At 36.5% G+C, this 17,236-nt stretch overlaps 1 protein-coding gene across 1 annotated transcript; it reads right to left on the reverse strand.

Moving 5' to 3' along the window:
- Positions 1-2,545: 2,545 nt before the first annotated feature.
- On the reverse strand, positions 2,546-17,007 carry adgrl4 (adhesion G protein-coupled receptor L4). The gene is made up of 16 exons (XM_042007162.1): positions 16,905-17,007; positions 16,386-16,532; positions 13,796-13,945; positions 13,090-13,239; positions 12,713-12,783; positions 10,836-11,015; positions 10,328-10,511; positions 10,101-10,214; positions 9,414-9,613; positions 5,827-6,006; positions 5,181-5,384; positions 4,678-4,898; positions 4,112-4,178; positions 3,904-3,995; positions 3,159-3,327; positions 2,546-2,863 (listed from the first exon to the last, which is right to left on the reverse strand). Exons 1-16 carry the CDS (start codon positions 16,948-16,950, stop codon positions 2,801-2,803), a joined length of 2,238 nt encoding a protein of 745 aa, XP_041863096.1. The 5' UTR covers positions 16,951-17,007; the 3' UTR covers positions 2,546-2,800.
- Between the last annotated feature and the right edge of the window lie 229 nt (positions 17,008-17,236).

Here is a 17,236-nt window from a genome sequence, read left to right on the forward strand (position 1 = left end):
AATAGACTATAATCAAAGTTTTGTTATTCTGAAAAGTAAACCAAAGTACAATCCAACTTTTTAGAAATCACAAAATTTAAAATTAATCAGTTAATGTGGTAATGAGTATAATTAGTAATAAAATATATACAACTGTAAAATATAATAACAAGAGTAGGTTGGCCAAGGAAGTGTTTACACTAATGACATAAACATAATTGTTTTTTTTTTTTGTTTTTTTTTCCCATTTTTTTCCCATTTCATATATGTCTACTATTTGGAAAAATATAAAAGTTTTAACAAAACTTTTATTGAACTAAACACGTTTTTCATGAGTAACGGGGGAGGGAGCGGGGTTAAATCAAGTGGGATTCATATCTAATCCTGCAGTGAAACCAGCCTGTCTGTTACACTTTTACGCGTCAGTGGAAGCTTCAACTTCATCTGTTTTCACAAAATAGCATCTGCTGGTATTTCAAAACTCCATGCTACACTAAATGTGGTTAATCACTGCTCTTCTTTCTCATTCATAAAATCAGCCTCGGCTTAAAGAGCTCCACATGCAATCCTTTTTAAAAGTGAACTTTAAAGGGTGACGACATCAATAAGTAATCATCCAAAATTTGTATTCTTACAGTCTGTGAGGATTATGTTCAGACAGCACACGGCTCTCCTGTAATCATACTTAGGGAATTCTTTCAGCTATCATAAACCTTACTTTCTCCGGCTTCATTCCTCCCCACATCAGCCAGCAGAGGGCACCAACATCACACGTTTGTCCCTAAAATGGGCAAGAAAAATTTGGATAATTTAAATTCATTTGCAACTTTGAGTTTTATCTCAGCCTAACCTCTTAGTGTAAATTATTTTTTTGTTTTTGCTGTGAGTGAAGGGGACTTTTCCTTTTCCCTTTTTTTTTTTTTTTTGTTACCAGTTTTGTCTTTTTTCGTCTCGTTGTTGTCCCAGGTACTCAGGACAGTCTTTTCAGTAATTCATTTACTTAAGGAAAGATAATAAAATTTAGCTGGAAATGACATCTTCACTATGTGAACTGAGATGTCTGTTTAAAAATGCTGCTGTCTTGGCTAGGGAAAAGAGATTATAATCTCAATGAGGTTCTTCAAATAAAGGAGATATATGTATATATATATATATATATATATATATATATATATATATATATATATATATATGTCTCACTAAGTTCATTAGGTTCAATCTCAACATGAGTGTAGGGCCCTGTTAATGTAAATTTACTGAATAAAGGCTTTGAATAATATGTTTAATATAACAAATCTGTTTGTGTCACCATTCAATAATAATAATAATAATTATATATATATATATATATATATATATATATATATATATATATATATATATATATATGGCTGCACGGTGGTGTGGTGGTTAGCACCGCAGCCTCACAGCAAGAAGGTCGCCGGTTCGAATCTCGGCTGGGGGGAGGTTCGAACCTTGAGGGTGGTGGCCTTTCTGTGTGGAGTTTGCATGTTCTCCCCGTGTATGCGTGGGTTCTCTCCGGGTTCTCCGGCTTCCTCCCACCGTCCAAGGACATGCATGTTAGGTTAATTGGACACTCTAAATTCTCCGTAGGAGTGAGTGTGTGTGTGAATGGTTGTTTGTCTCTATCTGTGTTGGCCCTGCGACAGACTGGTGACCTGTCCAGGGTGTACCCTGCCTCTCACCTGTTAAAATGCTGGGATAGGCTCCAGCTCACCCGCGACCCGAAATGGAATAAGCGGTCAAGATAATGGATGGATGGATGGATATATATATATATATATATATATATATTACATTTCTTCATAATCATAAAAAATATAACACATCCCTGAGATGCTCCAACAAGTTCACTGGTCGGTTTAGGCTCTAACTATAAATGACTGCCTCTTTCATAGGTTCTTTTGTCATAACCATTTTTAATCTAGAAAATATATGAGCTGAGAGTCATCAGCATATTTACAATAGATGGAACAATTATTAAACTTAATAGTTATTTGAAAAATTAGGTTTTTAATTCTCAAATCCACTTGCAGAAACTTAAATTCTTTACAGTCCAGAATGATGAATGCTGTACAGAAACTACTCAAAAATGACCAATAAATTTACAATGACTTTTATTTATTTAATGACATTCAAATGAAATGATGAAATGAAAATAGTATGAATGTGTGATAATCTGGAAGTATTTTTAGTAGGAGGAGTGTTTTTTTAATTCATACCAGTAGATGGGGATATTGGCCTATTCAGTTACCGGTTTGTCCATTGATTGACAACCTTACAGTGCGTTGCTCAGAGTAGGCAGTTAAAAAGACTGCATTGAAGAAGAACATTGATTTTGCACATAAAAGAAATGAACAGCAGAGATATGTGTTGGTTCACCACGTTCATTTTAATAATTTACTAATCAATTTCAAACACAAAAAAGCTAGAAGACAGAGTTGTGCAGCTTAGTTAATATATATATATATATATATATATATATATATATATATATATATTCATTCAGTTACTGCTATCAGAAAGAGGTTTTTGTAAGAGTCAATACACTTGTATGGTTTATTGTATAGAAAGTCAATGGATATAAATGAAAGAAAAACATATATCATATATTATTCCAGTGTTGTGAAAGGAAAAAATATATATATATATAAGCTACAAATGCTACACTTATTAGAAATCTCTCCCATGGTAATTAGAAAAAAGACAGAAGGAAAGAGAGAAACACTAAAGCATGAACCACAGGAGCTGTTGACAATTATTGTACAAGTGCAGATGGTAAACTTTTAGCTACAGTAATTCATCTTAGGCATTCAAAACAACATGGCACATTCTTGAAAAGCCTGTAGTACTCCTCTTGAATCTGAAAAAAAAATAAATAAATAAAAATAAAAAAAGAAGATTATGGTAGAAATTATATGAGTTCAGTATTTGCTAGTTAAATAATAATAAAAAAATTGTGTCCATGTGTTATGTCTGATAAATATCTGATTATGGATGGATAGATAGATAGATAGATAGATAGATAGATAGATAGACAGACAGATAGACAGACAGACAGACAGACAGACAGACAGACAGACAGATAGACAGATAGATAGATAGATAGATAGATAGATAGATAGATAGATAGATAGATAGATGTTACTGAATATTACCTTTCTGGACAGCACGCAGAGGAAGATGAAGATGAACATTCCTTGGAAGGCGTTGGTGATGGTGAACAGATAAGCTGTGAGCGTTGTCTCATTGAGAATGTGCAGAACTCCGAAGGTCCAGGTGGCACCAAGAACGAACAGCAGAGCCAAGGCCCCACGAGCACAAGACCTGAGGGGATATCAATGACTTAAATGAGCTACACAAAGTGCAGCAAGCCTCTTTTTAGAGTCAACGGTGAGCAAATGTTTTATTTCCTCAGGAGTTTACTTGAAGCCCCCACTAACATAACAATACAGAGACAGTAAAACACAAAAGTTTTCTTAAGTTTGGGACTTATTTACATGGCAACAACAGCAATGATGGACCTTCATGTTCTGTTTGTGCTGCTGAATCTTTCAAAGTTATTTTGGTCTCTGAAAACAAAACCTGGTTTTTGTGCCATATTTAGACATATAGTGAAGACACATAGCTTCCTTTGCTAGGTAACCAATACACCTCTTTACAGGCGGTTGGTATGCATTTAGGATTGATGAGGATGTAGTTCACACATTTTATAGAAATACACACTGCAGTGTTTCTGGTCCTATGTGTGTTTTCAGTCTGCACTGAGGTAGTTTTTATTCCGCTGTTGTGTAAATGCTATTTTTTTCATTAATAGGCGAACGAAAACATTTTGGGTTTTGCATGAAAACGTTATCGAGTAAACATGGCCCATCATAACTCAGCCCTACCCATTAATTGTACCTGATGTTTTCATAGTGGCTGATTTCAGGCTTTTTTACAGCAGTGTGTCGGTACACCTTGTAGATGATCACTCCAAAAGCCAACAGATTGACCTTTAGTGGGAACAGATCAAAACAACCACAACAAACATACTCAGTCTAATGAATATTTATCTTAAAAACAATCTTTGATTGCTTTGTTAGTGTGTTACGCAGACACAAGATTTTACCAGAATGATCAAACATGCAGGTCCAATGAAGCTCCAGATGAAGTGATTCTCTGTGCTCAGCCAACACCTGCAATACAAGAAATTATTTAGTTAGCATATCCTGTTAATAGAATTTACATCAACATCTTACCTTAGTGTTATCTATCCTTGTATTAAAAACAATATTATATGGGCCAGTGGGCCAGAACAAACATTGCAGTAATCTAAGGGGACAAAAAGTTGGAAAAATAAATCTCTCCTAAATAACAAACTTGTACTTGTATTTGCCAAAAAAATCAACAGTGGTAATTTATTTCGAAACATATTCAAAGTCTTTCAAACTCTTTCTTTGTTTTTTTTTTAAATAAACTCTCTTAATTAATTTACACTCTGTGAGACTCAGTTTAAACAATTTAAACTTTATGTCCCTGCAGGCGAAGTTCAATCTGTTCCCTTGTGCTTATAATTAATATGATGTGTTTATCTTACTTCCGGGGAAGTGCTGAATGAGTTTGAAAAGAAGCCAAACTCAGCCCTTTGCCATCTCACATTTCCACACCATCACAGGTAAATAATTTTGTACTTACACTCTATCAGTGCCATAATACTTTGAGCCAAGTGTTGCGGAAATGGCCACAACCACTGCAGGACTTCCATAGCCAAATATATAAAAGTTCCGATGCAGAAAGCCTTTGTTGTAGATGACGCCAACCACTATTAAGTACAGATGGATGCCCTCGATGCACATCCAGGCAAAGGCTGCAAGGAAAAAGTAGTGCAGCAGCCCGGCAATCACAGAGCAGAAAAGCTGGCAACAGACAAGAGAAGAAAAAACACAAACAAAAAGAGACATTTTACAATTTTTGAATTAGAAAAATTTGTCATTTTATGCCTACATGTTATATATTCAATTGACTGTGCTGCTTTTTATTATTATTCTTTCTTGCTGTAGAAGATTCTTAAATATAGTTGTATAAATAACTTGAAATTCAAGTAAGAGAAGATACAAACCTAATAAAACAGACAGATAAATAGCAGGTCATGCAAACAGGTGATCTTGTTTGTTCCACTTGGCTCTGTGCTTCCTCACCTTATGCGTGTTCATGTTGATCCCCACCAGGAATATGAACTCGGCCATGAAGAGGCTGCAACAGAGGTTCTTGTGGATGGTGGTTCTGGTGCTCTGAATCTCACAAAAGAACCAGAACGTGAAGATGCACATGAACAAACAGATGAGGGAGATGATCATCCCCAGCTGGGTGATCCGGGTCAAGATGGTATGGTGGGCTACCAGCTGAGAAGCAAATGGAAAGAGAGGTGTTTCATTCACAGTTTCATGGTATGCTGGAGCTGTAACTTGTTGCATTTTCAACTTGAAATCACTATATATAAGTCTGAGTTTATCCCAGTATGCTGGTTTGTAGACATACTGGGCTTGACTGGTTCTAAAATGTAGGGAATGGAGGCTGTTCATTTATGTACACCATATTTATTATGTACAATTTCAGTTAGTGATGGAATTAAAAGATAAAATCAATAGTAACATATGAGAGTTTTTTTTAGCTCCACTAAGTATAATAATAATAATAATAATAATAATAATAATAATATGGAAAATTTGTGTTAAACTGTTGTATTTAATTCTTTATTATAAATATGAGAGCAACCAATGGGTCATAAAATTTTCTGAGTGAGAATACCTTCATACTGTTGCATTTGAATGCCTCATTACTCACATTGGCTCGCCCAGATGACATCAGGATAGCAAAGTGTGTGAGGTGGTTGCAGGAGCAGGTGGTTGCATTGCTGTTGACATGAACTGTCTTACAGCCGTGGGTTGCCCATCGACCCTGCAGGCTGTCCACCTCGTACTCCCAGAAGGCGCATTTCGTCACATCAGCTTTAGTGTCGATGGGCTTCAAGGGAAGTAGAGAAACAAAGCGGCTGTAAGAGCTCTAGATGGAGCAGTTTTTATTAGTTTTAATACAGCAATGCTTTGTAGGAAGTAATAACTGATTGTGCAGGTCTCATCAAAACAGCAGGGAAAACAAGCTAAACTGAACTGAAAGTTAATTTATTAATCCCAAAAGGAAATTAGACTTTTGCAGCATATTATACGTGTAATCCATCCTAAGTTTGAGTGCTACACACAGTATGTTGGACATTTTAATATAATTGTCTTTTTTTTCCCTTTGCGTTACAAATAACTCCCAAAATAAAATTTTGGTTTAAAGTACAAGGTAAATATTTTCAATAGTTATAACTTAAAAAAAATGTTAAAATGGGCAATGTTAGAATGTTGTTATGTTTACATTGAACTAAACTTAATTCAAAAAGTAGGGAAATCTGTGTTTGGTTGATTTTTTTCCACTTTAATAATACCAGTTGGTGTTGCATTATACATTACTGGACAGCATGATTACTCACCTTTACAGTGAGATATAACATGTAATTGTCCCTTAAAATGTGCCAAAATCCTGTGCAATATATTCCTGTTGGTCTCTTGAGTTGTTTGGTGGATAGAATGATTGCATTCTCCCACGTAATAAGGAAAAAGAAACAGCAACAACAAAAAAATATATTGGCCATTTTTACACTACTTATTTCACACTGTTTGGGACCTCAGTAGCATGTGGAAAATCCATCTGCAGCCACCAACAGCTTGGCACCTCCTCCTCATGCTGGTCACCAGCCTGGTCACATTTTATTGAATGGCAACACATTCTTAGACAAGGAGCTGGTGAGGGTCATCCAGTGTGGTTGTGTTGGTCACTCTAGTATGTATAGCTCATCCTCTGCTAATTCTCACAAGTGTTTACTAGGGTTGAGGTCTGGACTCATGGCAGGCCGCTTCATCCTCTCCTCTCCTGGCTCTGTGGGAGAGAGTCTTGTCATCCTGGAAGATGAGGTTAGGTCTCAGATTCTGGAGATATGGGATCACCACAGACTCCAGAATCTCATTCCGTTATCTCTGAAGATCTGATAGGTGCCAATCAGGTGTGACTGGAACACACCTAACAGCACTTAAAGCCCGAAACAAGAGTAAAAACCAACTGGAAAATATTGCAGGGGATTTTAACAGATTTTTTGAGGCACTACTATCATATTTAGTGCTGTGCTGCTTATTCCACAAATCCATGAGCCTTAAAAGTCATACCGCATTGTAAAGGTGAGTAATCAGACTTTCCAATGATATCTAATACAACACCAGTTGGAAAGAAATAATTAAACAAGTATTAATTTTCTTAGTTTTTTTTGGAAAGTTCAGGAATGTATCAATCAATATTTTGCAAATGGTTTAAAAAAAAACAAAAAAAACAAAAACAAAACAAAAAACAATATTACTAGAATCACTGAGCATTGCTCTTTAAAGGCAGCAGAGGAACAATTTTACACTGTTTAACATAAATCCTTTCCTCCCTGTTAGGCCCAAACCTCAAGTGTCCCATTAAAAATAATGATTTCACTGTCTCCTATATTTTAATTATCTTAAAATAAAACACTAGTGCATTAACTTTTTGGGTTATTTGTCTCATTGCCCAGATTTCTCCATCATCTCTTCATCTCTCCTTGTTTTACCTAAAAGGTGCCGCATTGCAGACAGAGAGAAGAAACATCTTAAAATTTAATCTAAAGTACATACAAACCACTATCGGTTCCTCCCATGTGTGTTTAAATTAGACTTTAATGAAACTGGCAGTTATCAGTTTAATGCCAGGCACAGTCTGGGACTATGGAAGCTACTTTTTACAGTAAAAGTGCAGCATAATAATTACTCCGGTCTGGTATAAATGATGAGATATGGAAGAGTGAACCAACTAAGATCCTGTTAGTTAATGTTGACAAACGACTCAAATGTAACACAGAAAGTTTAACAGCCAATTTAAAGTAGGACAGACATGAATCTTCTACTTTCATGGATTAATTATAAGCTGAGGGACCCCTGAGCACAAGCATGTAGAGGGCCCTCACCCCTCCAGGAAAACAGCAGAACTGAAAGGGAGGCTAAATGTCTTTTTTAATCAGTTTTGTAGTTGTTGCTTCCGATTTAATCTCTAATTGTGAGTCTTTTTGCAATCTGCAGTTGTGTGTATGTCTCAGTTTTTTTTTTTTATATATATATTTTTTTTTTATCTGTTCGTATTTATGTGTGTGTGTGTTTGTTGCTGGAATCATTTAGCACCATTTCTTTGAAATGTCCATTTCAAAGGACACAAAATTGTCTTAGTCAGAGTTTGACTACTAGAAAATACTTATATTCAGTTTTTTAAACCATAAACTGGTTATGTTAACATTTTTTATTTGCACTAAAAGTCAGCAGGTAATGTTTTCATGTGACTGTGAAATGTATTGGTGCATTTCAACTGGGGGGGGGGGGGGCTGTATATTGTTGTTATGCTCTGATTCCATATTAATTCAGTCATTCATTTGTTCTCTGTACCGCTTAGTCCATTATGGGTCAGGGGTAAGCTGGAGCCTATCCCAGCATTTTTTAGCAGGTAAGAGGCAGGGTACACCCTGGACAGGTCACCAGTCCATCGCAGGGCCAACACATAAAGGACAAACAACCATTCACACACTCATTCACTCCTAAAGTGACCATTTAACCTAACATGCATGTCTTTGGACGGTGGGAGGAAGCCGGAGAACCCGGAGAGAACCCACGCATACACGGGGAGAACATGCAAACTTCACACAGAAAGGCCACTGCGCCCCAGGTTCAAACCTTGCACCCAGCTCGAACCAGCGACCTTGCTGGGGGTCTGCGATGCTAACCACCACACCACTGTGTTTTAAATATACTGTGTATTAAATTAAATTAAATAGCAATTAAATAATTAAATAGTAATTAAATTTAATAAAAAAAAATTCAGCTGCAGTGTCTAAATGTTTTATATCATTGTTTATGTTTGTGGGTCTCTTTGATTGTTTTGGCACTTTTTTGTAATTTTAATTAGTTTGTGTCTTGGTTGTTACGTGTTGATGCTCAGATTGGCCCTTCCTGTTTGGGTCCTGTGTGATGGATGGATGGATGGATGGATGGATGGATGGATGGATGGATGGATGGATGGATGGAAAAATGCTACTCTCTATCAGAACAAGGACAGTTATGCAATCTTTTGAACTTGTGGCCCAAGAACAGCATTAAGGATTATGACACTTCAAAGAAAATCCAATAGCCAGGCTGTTTTTGTCACAGAAATAGACTGAAGTACATATTTAAGAAATACAAGAGAGCAGAAGTAGACGAGAAAACAAAAGAAAAGAAAAGAAAAGAAAAAAAAAAGATGTGACCAACCTCAGCACTCTGTAAAGTCTTTACCTCATTGTGCCTCAGAGTGAAGGCGACATGGTCAAGTTGGTAAACGTCAGCAGGTTTGACGGCAGCTGCTATGACTTGGGAGTTGACAGTGATTTCCCCTGTTTCTGCATACCGTGAGTAGTCAGTGACACCTGGGTCGCTGCCTGGCTTCAGGATGTCACTGATGCTGTCATATCGCACAAACACCACTGACACACTTCCTGATGGACAACACAAGTGGCGCAAAGGCAAGAGAGAGTTAGACTTACTGTTTTGCTGATCAAGCTCCCCGTTAAGTTTGGCCAGCCAATAAACACATGATTTAATATCACTAGCTTAGAAAGACAGCTAACTGTAAAATATTAAACTTGAACTAAGGGTACAGATATAACCAGCTGTGCATGTAGAAGCAGATAAGAGGCATGAATTCCTTTAATGCTTTGGTTTCCTTTACATTTAGCAGAATATGAAGAGAGGTACCGTTTCAATTAAAAAATATCAAGGACTTCATAAAGAAGCAATTCTGGTACCCTGATGCCTGGATAGTCCTAAATCAAAAATGCTGTAGTTGAACTGTTGCTAGTTTAAATTGTAGCATGAAATTATGCTACAAATGGCTACAGACAGCAAGATTGCACTGCACCTCTCCCAAGTGCTGCCTGTAATTGGATTTACTCAACTTCAGACATTTAGACTAGGCCGCTTTACCATTTCTGTCCTCCTCTGGTCTGGGTTTTGGTGTTAGACTTATATGATCTCCTCCCATGGACACAGTCAGTTTGGCTTTTGTGTGATGTGGATCAAAGGTGAAAAGTTTTAATTCTGTGGTTGAGGATAAGAAAAAGAACAGAAAAAAAGAAGTCAGGATTATCCAGAATTTAGGAGTTAGACAACTTCAGATATTTGCAAAGTACATAAAGGGAAACAATTCTTACCCATCTCAGCTGCACTGATTTCAAGCTCAGTTGGGATTTTGTAGCTGTTGGCTAAAGACAGAGCACTTTCTTCAACAACATGCAGCAGCTTGGTGATGGTTTGTCCACGATGTTCTTCCTTCATCCTGCTCCAAGCCACCAGTTCATCCTTCTCCACCAGGTTGTTTACAGCTTTTACTAATTTCTGTTTTGACACGAGCTGGATTTTAGTGTGACGTGCAGATAGCATAGCATGTAATACTTGGTATGCTTTCAATAAGGGTGGTTTGTAGATGATTTCGTAAAGCTTTGGTCATGCAGTGCATGAGAAAAGTAGGATTTAATAAAATTATTGCCTGATAGATGTTACACATTATATAAGGAGAAAAGAATATCAGGCTGCACCTTCAACAGAACTGTACAGACTGCATTTAACTGTATGTAGCACCAGTTGTTTTCTTAAACCAGTTGAAAGCATAACTGAGCTCTGAATGTTGACTGAGAAACAGCAATGGTAAACAAAGCCTACTGAAAGAGTTGAGTTGATGGCAGATGGTTTGACAGTGTAATCCTTCTTCCCAGCAGCCAGTGCTGATGCAGACCGACTCAAGGCCTCAACATATGCGATCACTTCTACTGAGGTAAGTTCACCAGACGTCTGCTTGGCAATTTCTCTCAGCAGGATTTGTGGCTCCGTGATGTTGCTCATCTAGAGGTGGGAAAAGTATTTCTTTTTGAGAATTGTTTTCATGACTTTTTAAACACTTAAGAAGCTTTAATATAGCTCTGCAAAAGGAGGACTGCTCATTTTCTATCACTCTAAAACATCCCAGTGAGCACAGATGTCTAGTTTCAAACTACAGCCTGAACTCCATTTTTCCAACATTGACCTATTATAAAACACTAAATCATAAATTTTTGCACATCAAAAAGGTACTTCTCCAACTACATATTGCACTCATATTATTTACTGATTCACATAAAATAGCATAAAAATAAAAAGGTGTAAGCTTTGTGCTGCCAACAAGGAGCTTCCAGGACAGTGTATGGCCCTTTAAGTTTCTATTTAATAAGAAACTGTGATTAAGGCTGTAATATGTATGCAACGCACATGCACAAGTACTTAAAATTTATACCTTAGCTATTTGAAAAGGAGAGCATCTCATTTCTAACATCAATATTGCTGTGATGTTTCACTGGAGATCTAGCAAGCTCTGTACAGTGTGACATAAGGGGCACTAGCAATATGTAGGTCCTAGTTTCAGCCACTTCTTCAAGCGGGTGCCACTTAGATGTAGGCTAAATTTAAATTTTTCATCAGCGTCTTCAAACAGTTAGTGAAACGTCTTTTCTTTCAAACCAGTTGTGTCTTTTCACTAATGGCCATTGCATTATTATTTTGCATTGGCTCTTCATATAATAAAAAAAATCTATTCAGTGCTGCTGTTGCTGCTGCTGCCTGTTTTTGCTAGAACTCTCTTAAAGGAGCAATTTTTAAATAAAAAGTGTTTTTACACAAAAAAAAAAAAAAAAAAAACAAACCTGAATGTCAAAGGCTTTGATATCTGTTTCCAGTAATGCTGCATTTAATGTGTTACAACACCGTAGCATAAAAGATATGCTTGTTAGCTTTACCAATCATTGCACTTAATGATTTGTAATACTATCTATATGTTTATGCTATTATCAGATGTTCACTATTATTTTTTATAATTTACCTTACCGGTGCAAAGAATTACAGCCATTTATTGGAAATTAAAGTAACATGAAAAAAAAAAAAAAAAAAAAACTGCACACAGCAGGTGTGACATCTCTGCAGCAGATAACAAAGGTGCAATAAGATGACGTCATTAAGCACATATCAAATGGACATGTAACGTTTCTGTCAGTTTCAGACAGATGTTTTCAGACTGTGGGAAGTAATAAAGACGATTGCATCACATTTCCAATTGTGATCATGATCATCACAAATAGCTGCAGTTACACTGTTCATTTAAGATTGGGACAGCCCTCCTTGTTCCTCTCTGAAACACCTGTCTAAAAAAGTGTCTGTAATTGACACTTCAGGATGAGAATCATTTGGTGATTTTGAATCAGTCAGACAACGACAAATTTTATCACCTGCAGGACAAAAACAGTCTTGTTTCAGACATACAGGCACAAAAGTGTTACATGAAACTGAAATGTACACAATTTAGCTTTTAGCCTTTCAATATACATATATATAAATTTTATCTAGTTCTCTTTGGAAACATAATTACTTTTGAATAGAGGCTTATGTTGTCTTTAATACTCTCCAGTATGCTTTAAATTAGCCTGTTTCATCACAGGTTAGTCCCCTGACTCTCCAATAGGGGGCAGCATCATCATATATAATTTCACCTTATTTGACTGAGAGGTACTTACATATTCAAGCGTTTTGTTGACAGTCTGAATTATGCATCCGATGTTGTCATGACAGTATTTTTGGGGATGTTCTGGAAAACAAGGATTTTCAAAAGTATCTCTTATATTTAAAAAGGTCATGGCAGTAAAGTGTTATACAGGCTGTAGGTACAACACACAGCTCTCTTTTCCACAAGCATTGCTTAAAAATGAGAAAAATTGCACCATTTATTAATGTGCTTCACAACAAAGCTTCAAAATGATTAAATTGGCTGTGTGTGAATTTTTGAGAGAAAGTTAAAAGGTTGAAAGAATTTGTCCTCGATTGTGAGAACCAGTGTTCACACATTACGATCGTGTGTGTTTGGGAGTGTGTGCTCTTCTGCTCTGATACCGACCTTTACATCTTACACCGCTCTCTGGATGAAAGTCCTTAGTGCCTGAAGTCGGGATGTAATCACGATGACAGGTGCAATAGAAAGATCCATTTGTATTATGGCAGTGTGAGTTTGGTCCGCAGACCTCTCCTGACTTGCATTCATCAATATCTAAAAGATGCAAATGAAGAAGTTAAACAATTAAAACATCACAATTTAATTTAAGTGACTCTCATTTTAAATTTTGTTTAAAAGAATGAACATAAACATGTTGCTTTATAGCACTTCTATCTATATACTGAACATTTTTTTTTATATAAATTAGTTGAAACCTGTTATTCTGCTATGTTTCTCTTGTCATGCAGTTAGATATGCGCAGGAATACTTCAGCCTACAGCTTTGGGATAGAGGTGCTGTTCTTCTAGTGCAAAACAAACAAAAGATCTCAGATGGTTTCACAGAGTAGCAGATGGGAAGGAAGTAAAAGGTTGAGGGAAAAAAAAAAGAAAAAAATCCCTTCCAACATATTTATCCTCCTCTGTGCAGCGAGAGCGTAAACAGTTCACACATTCACAGACCTGACGCCCTCTCAGCTGTGTGGTAACTGCTTTAACACACAATCATGCATGATACTTGTACCAAGGTTCTATGAATACAGCTTATAGTACAGTATGCTGCAGATCCCAGTGTGAATTTTTTTGTATGTTCACTCCAGGTTAGACTTTACCGGTGCATTCAGTGCCATCGTTGGGCTGGAATTCAGTCAGTCCCGTTGATTTGTATCCAGAGACGCATTCACAGTAGTAGCTGCCCGCAGTGTTTGTACACCTACCCCTGTCCCCGCAGATGTTGGTCACATTTCGGCACTCATCGTCATCTGTAAAGCGAAAATAAGAAAGAAAAGAAGATGAGTTGAGAATAATAATAATAAAAAAAAATGTTCTGAAGTAGGTTTCAACATTGTTTTTTTCTAGTTACTAGCACATTTAAAATCAAAAGGAAAAAGTCATATTTACATGTACTTTTCTTTTTTTTTCTTTCTTTTTTTTTCTTTTACAGACAAACATTGTCGATAAAATATTTAAAAAATTCTGATGAAGTTAAAACTTCCCTTTCCAACCCGTTGTGTTAAGACATTGATTCATTATGGTTGTTGTAATAAGCCCTCAGAGCGCATGACCAGTAAGTACACTGCTGGTAACGGCTGTGGAAGTTTTTGTTGACCATATAAGAAGTAAAAACAAGCCAAGCAGATTTGTTTCTGACTTATTCCATTGAGATATTCAGATCTTGGATCTGTCTCTTAAAAAAAAAGAAAAGTAATTTCTCTACAACGTGACTGGAGGATGCTTTTTCTTTCTTTCTTTTTTATCAGAAAGGGAGTTTAATCTTAAATGATTCACTTAAAATGGTGCCGTAAGTTATCACTTGAGAATGATAATAACACCAGAAGACACAATAAGAATATAGGTCACAAAAACCCAAACTGGTATTAAGTTTCTGATACACGTAGATACCAATTCTGGAACAATAATTCAGTGGGATTTTTTAAGGCTATCTAATAATCCAGATATAAATCTGTTAAACTCATAGTAGTCATCATAGCTTCTCTGCACAGCCTTTTTCTTTTTCTTTTGTTTTAAAATCACACAAGCATTGTTTTTTTCCTGTCTGGCTTTGGACTACAAAAATACAGTCTTGTATTGTTTTCCACAGTTAGTATTTTAGGAATACCATCTGATTCTTGTCATGGGCCCTGGTGTGCGTTTGAACTTGATGAAGCTCACATGTGATGTCGTCTTTGCCTCCATGAGGTTAGTCAAGCCTTGGCTGAAGCCTTGACGGGCTGCAGTCTACAAGCGTTTTAATTGTTCACCACTGTGATTGTTGAGCAGTTGTTTAGCCTTTGTTTGATTTCAAGCTGCTCAAATTACTTCAAATATTTTGGATTTTGCTGTCCAAGTTAATGAAGCAGCAAATACAAAGCGGTTTGCTGTGAGCGCTGCTGTGGCTTTCTCATTATAGAAAGAGCTGTCCCAGCTTTATTTTCAAACCCACATTCCTATTCTGGTTCCACAGTTTATTGAAAATGAGCTTAGAAGACTTTCCACTGTTGTTTTTGCTTGTCTAGGTATAATGGAAGCTCTGCTCTTCCTCTCTGCTGTACCTTTTGCACATAAGCTGTGCGGTAAGGGAAATCCTCTGTTCTGATGAGGGAGAGGACTATATTCAAGGAGGAAATGCCTCCCTTAGACACAGAACACTTTTGTTGTCAGTCTATAACAAACAAATCCTCTACATATTTTATTATTCACTCTTATCTATTGTTTTAACTATTTAACTATATTTTATTAAAATTCCTCATAGACTAAATGCATGTAATCAATTGATTGATTTTTTTTCTTTGTCATCTTTGTTTGAAATCTGCTCCCAGAGAGGAACCTAAACCCTGTTCCTGTTATAAAATCACTCACAATGTTTTTATTACTCACATTTTGATTTATTTTTGGTCCTTGAAAAATATGGGCCGTACTATGATTGTGATCCGATTTGTTCAGGAAACATAAAGAGTTTCAGGAATTCTAAACAGCCCAGAAACATAACATGATTAACAATGCAGACCGAAAAGCAATATCAGCCATTAAAATCTTCTTAATAAAGCTCCATTGTGGAGATCTTTTAACTTTTTTTCTCTTTTAACTTTTAAAGTTTTTTTTCTCTGTCTATTAAATGCAATTATAAAAAAATGCCTGTTTCGAGCCACCACAGACAGTCCTTCATACCTAAAATTCTGTCCTAAAAGTGAATGAGAAGAGTATTAAAGTTGTTCCTTTAACTTGTACAAATCTCAAGTTAACTCACTGACAATGCTTTTAGTCTATGTTAAAATAATAATCCACTTTAAATACAAGAACATAGTTTAACATAAAGAAAGATGTTTCCATTGGTGGTTAATGTCCTCCATCTATGTGAGCACTCTATAGCAAAAATTACTTTCAAATAACCACAGATGCATTTAATATCCCTTTTTTAAGATAAACATTTATAAGCAGTCATCTTAAGAAGCTTTAGCATATCTAGTGATGTATTTTTAACAGCTTAAATCCAAGTTACTTTGCACCACAAATTGTTAAATGGAACAACAGACATGCAAATCTTGGCCTTATATGTGTAATACTACGATGTGCTGTCACAAACAACAAAAGCTTCCAAAAATATTCAAAGCTTCCATGGCAGCTCTGCACAAGGCTTGCTCGGCTACTGCATCATTTTTAATGGCCTGAAATATGCGTGTGGCTTTCTGTGTCTGCATTTACCGTTGCAAAATCTTGTTCCATCTCCTGTATATCCCTGGTTACAGAAGCAGGCGTTGGATCTATTCATGGGTTTACATGTTGCATGTTTGTGACAGGAGTTGCAAATGTCAGAGGGGCTGCATGTGTCCATCAGACTCCAGAGCCATGCTGCGAAGACAAAACGAGATGTGTGTCTATGTTTAACTTTAAGATTCTGAAACCTTCTAGGGTACAAGATGAAAGATGTGCTTCCAGTAAGACGCTAATATATCACACAGTTCTAACATATTCTGACAGGAACAGTGTCCGTCAAAGGATTTACTGAAGTACATCACATAAAAGATAAGACTACAGTTTATTAGCAACACACACACACACACACACACACACAAACAACCACATCTGGTATATTTAGAAAAGTCAAGCTCAAGTACATCTCTAAGTTATAATAGATAACATGGAGACAGCAAGCAACAGAAATGTATTTTCAGCTATCTCATAATAACACACTCTTGTTGTAATATATATAAGCTAACATACCTGTGAAAAGTATAAGTTTCATCGGTGACTTGAGGAAAAACTCCATACTTTCGCTGGGTCTGGGTTACACTTTCAGGGCAGACTGCAGTGGGCTGGCTGGTGACGTCGTTCATTTCCTTGCATCAGTCTTCCTGTTTCCCTAAACCTGGCCCTTCCTGTCCTGATCTTTAATCTGCTTTCAAAAACAGGCAGCTTGGCCCCTTTACCATCTACTCAGAAACACAATCATCCCACATGACTTTATTTTACACCACATATAGACGTTTTGGCAGCAGTCATTTGCTTTTTTATGGAACTATCAACACTATGACTTGTGTCGCCATTTTGGAACC

This window comes from Melanotaenia boesemani, chromosome 14, assembly GCF_017639745.1.
Source record: "Melanotaenia boesemani isolate fMelBoe1 chromosome 14, fMelBoe1.pri, whole genome shotgun sequence".
NCBI classification, from domain to species: domain Eukaryota; kingdom Metazoa; phylum Chordata; class Actinopteri; order Atheriniformes; family Melanotaeniidae; genus Melanotaenia; species Melanotaenia boesemani.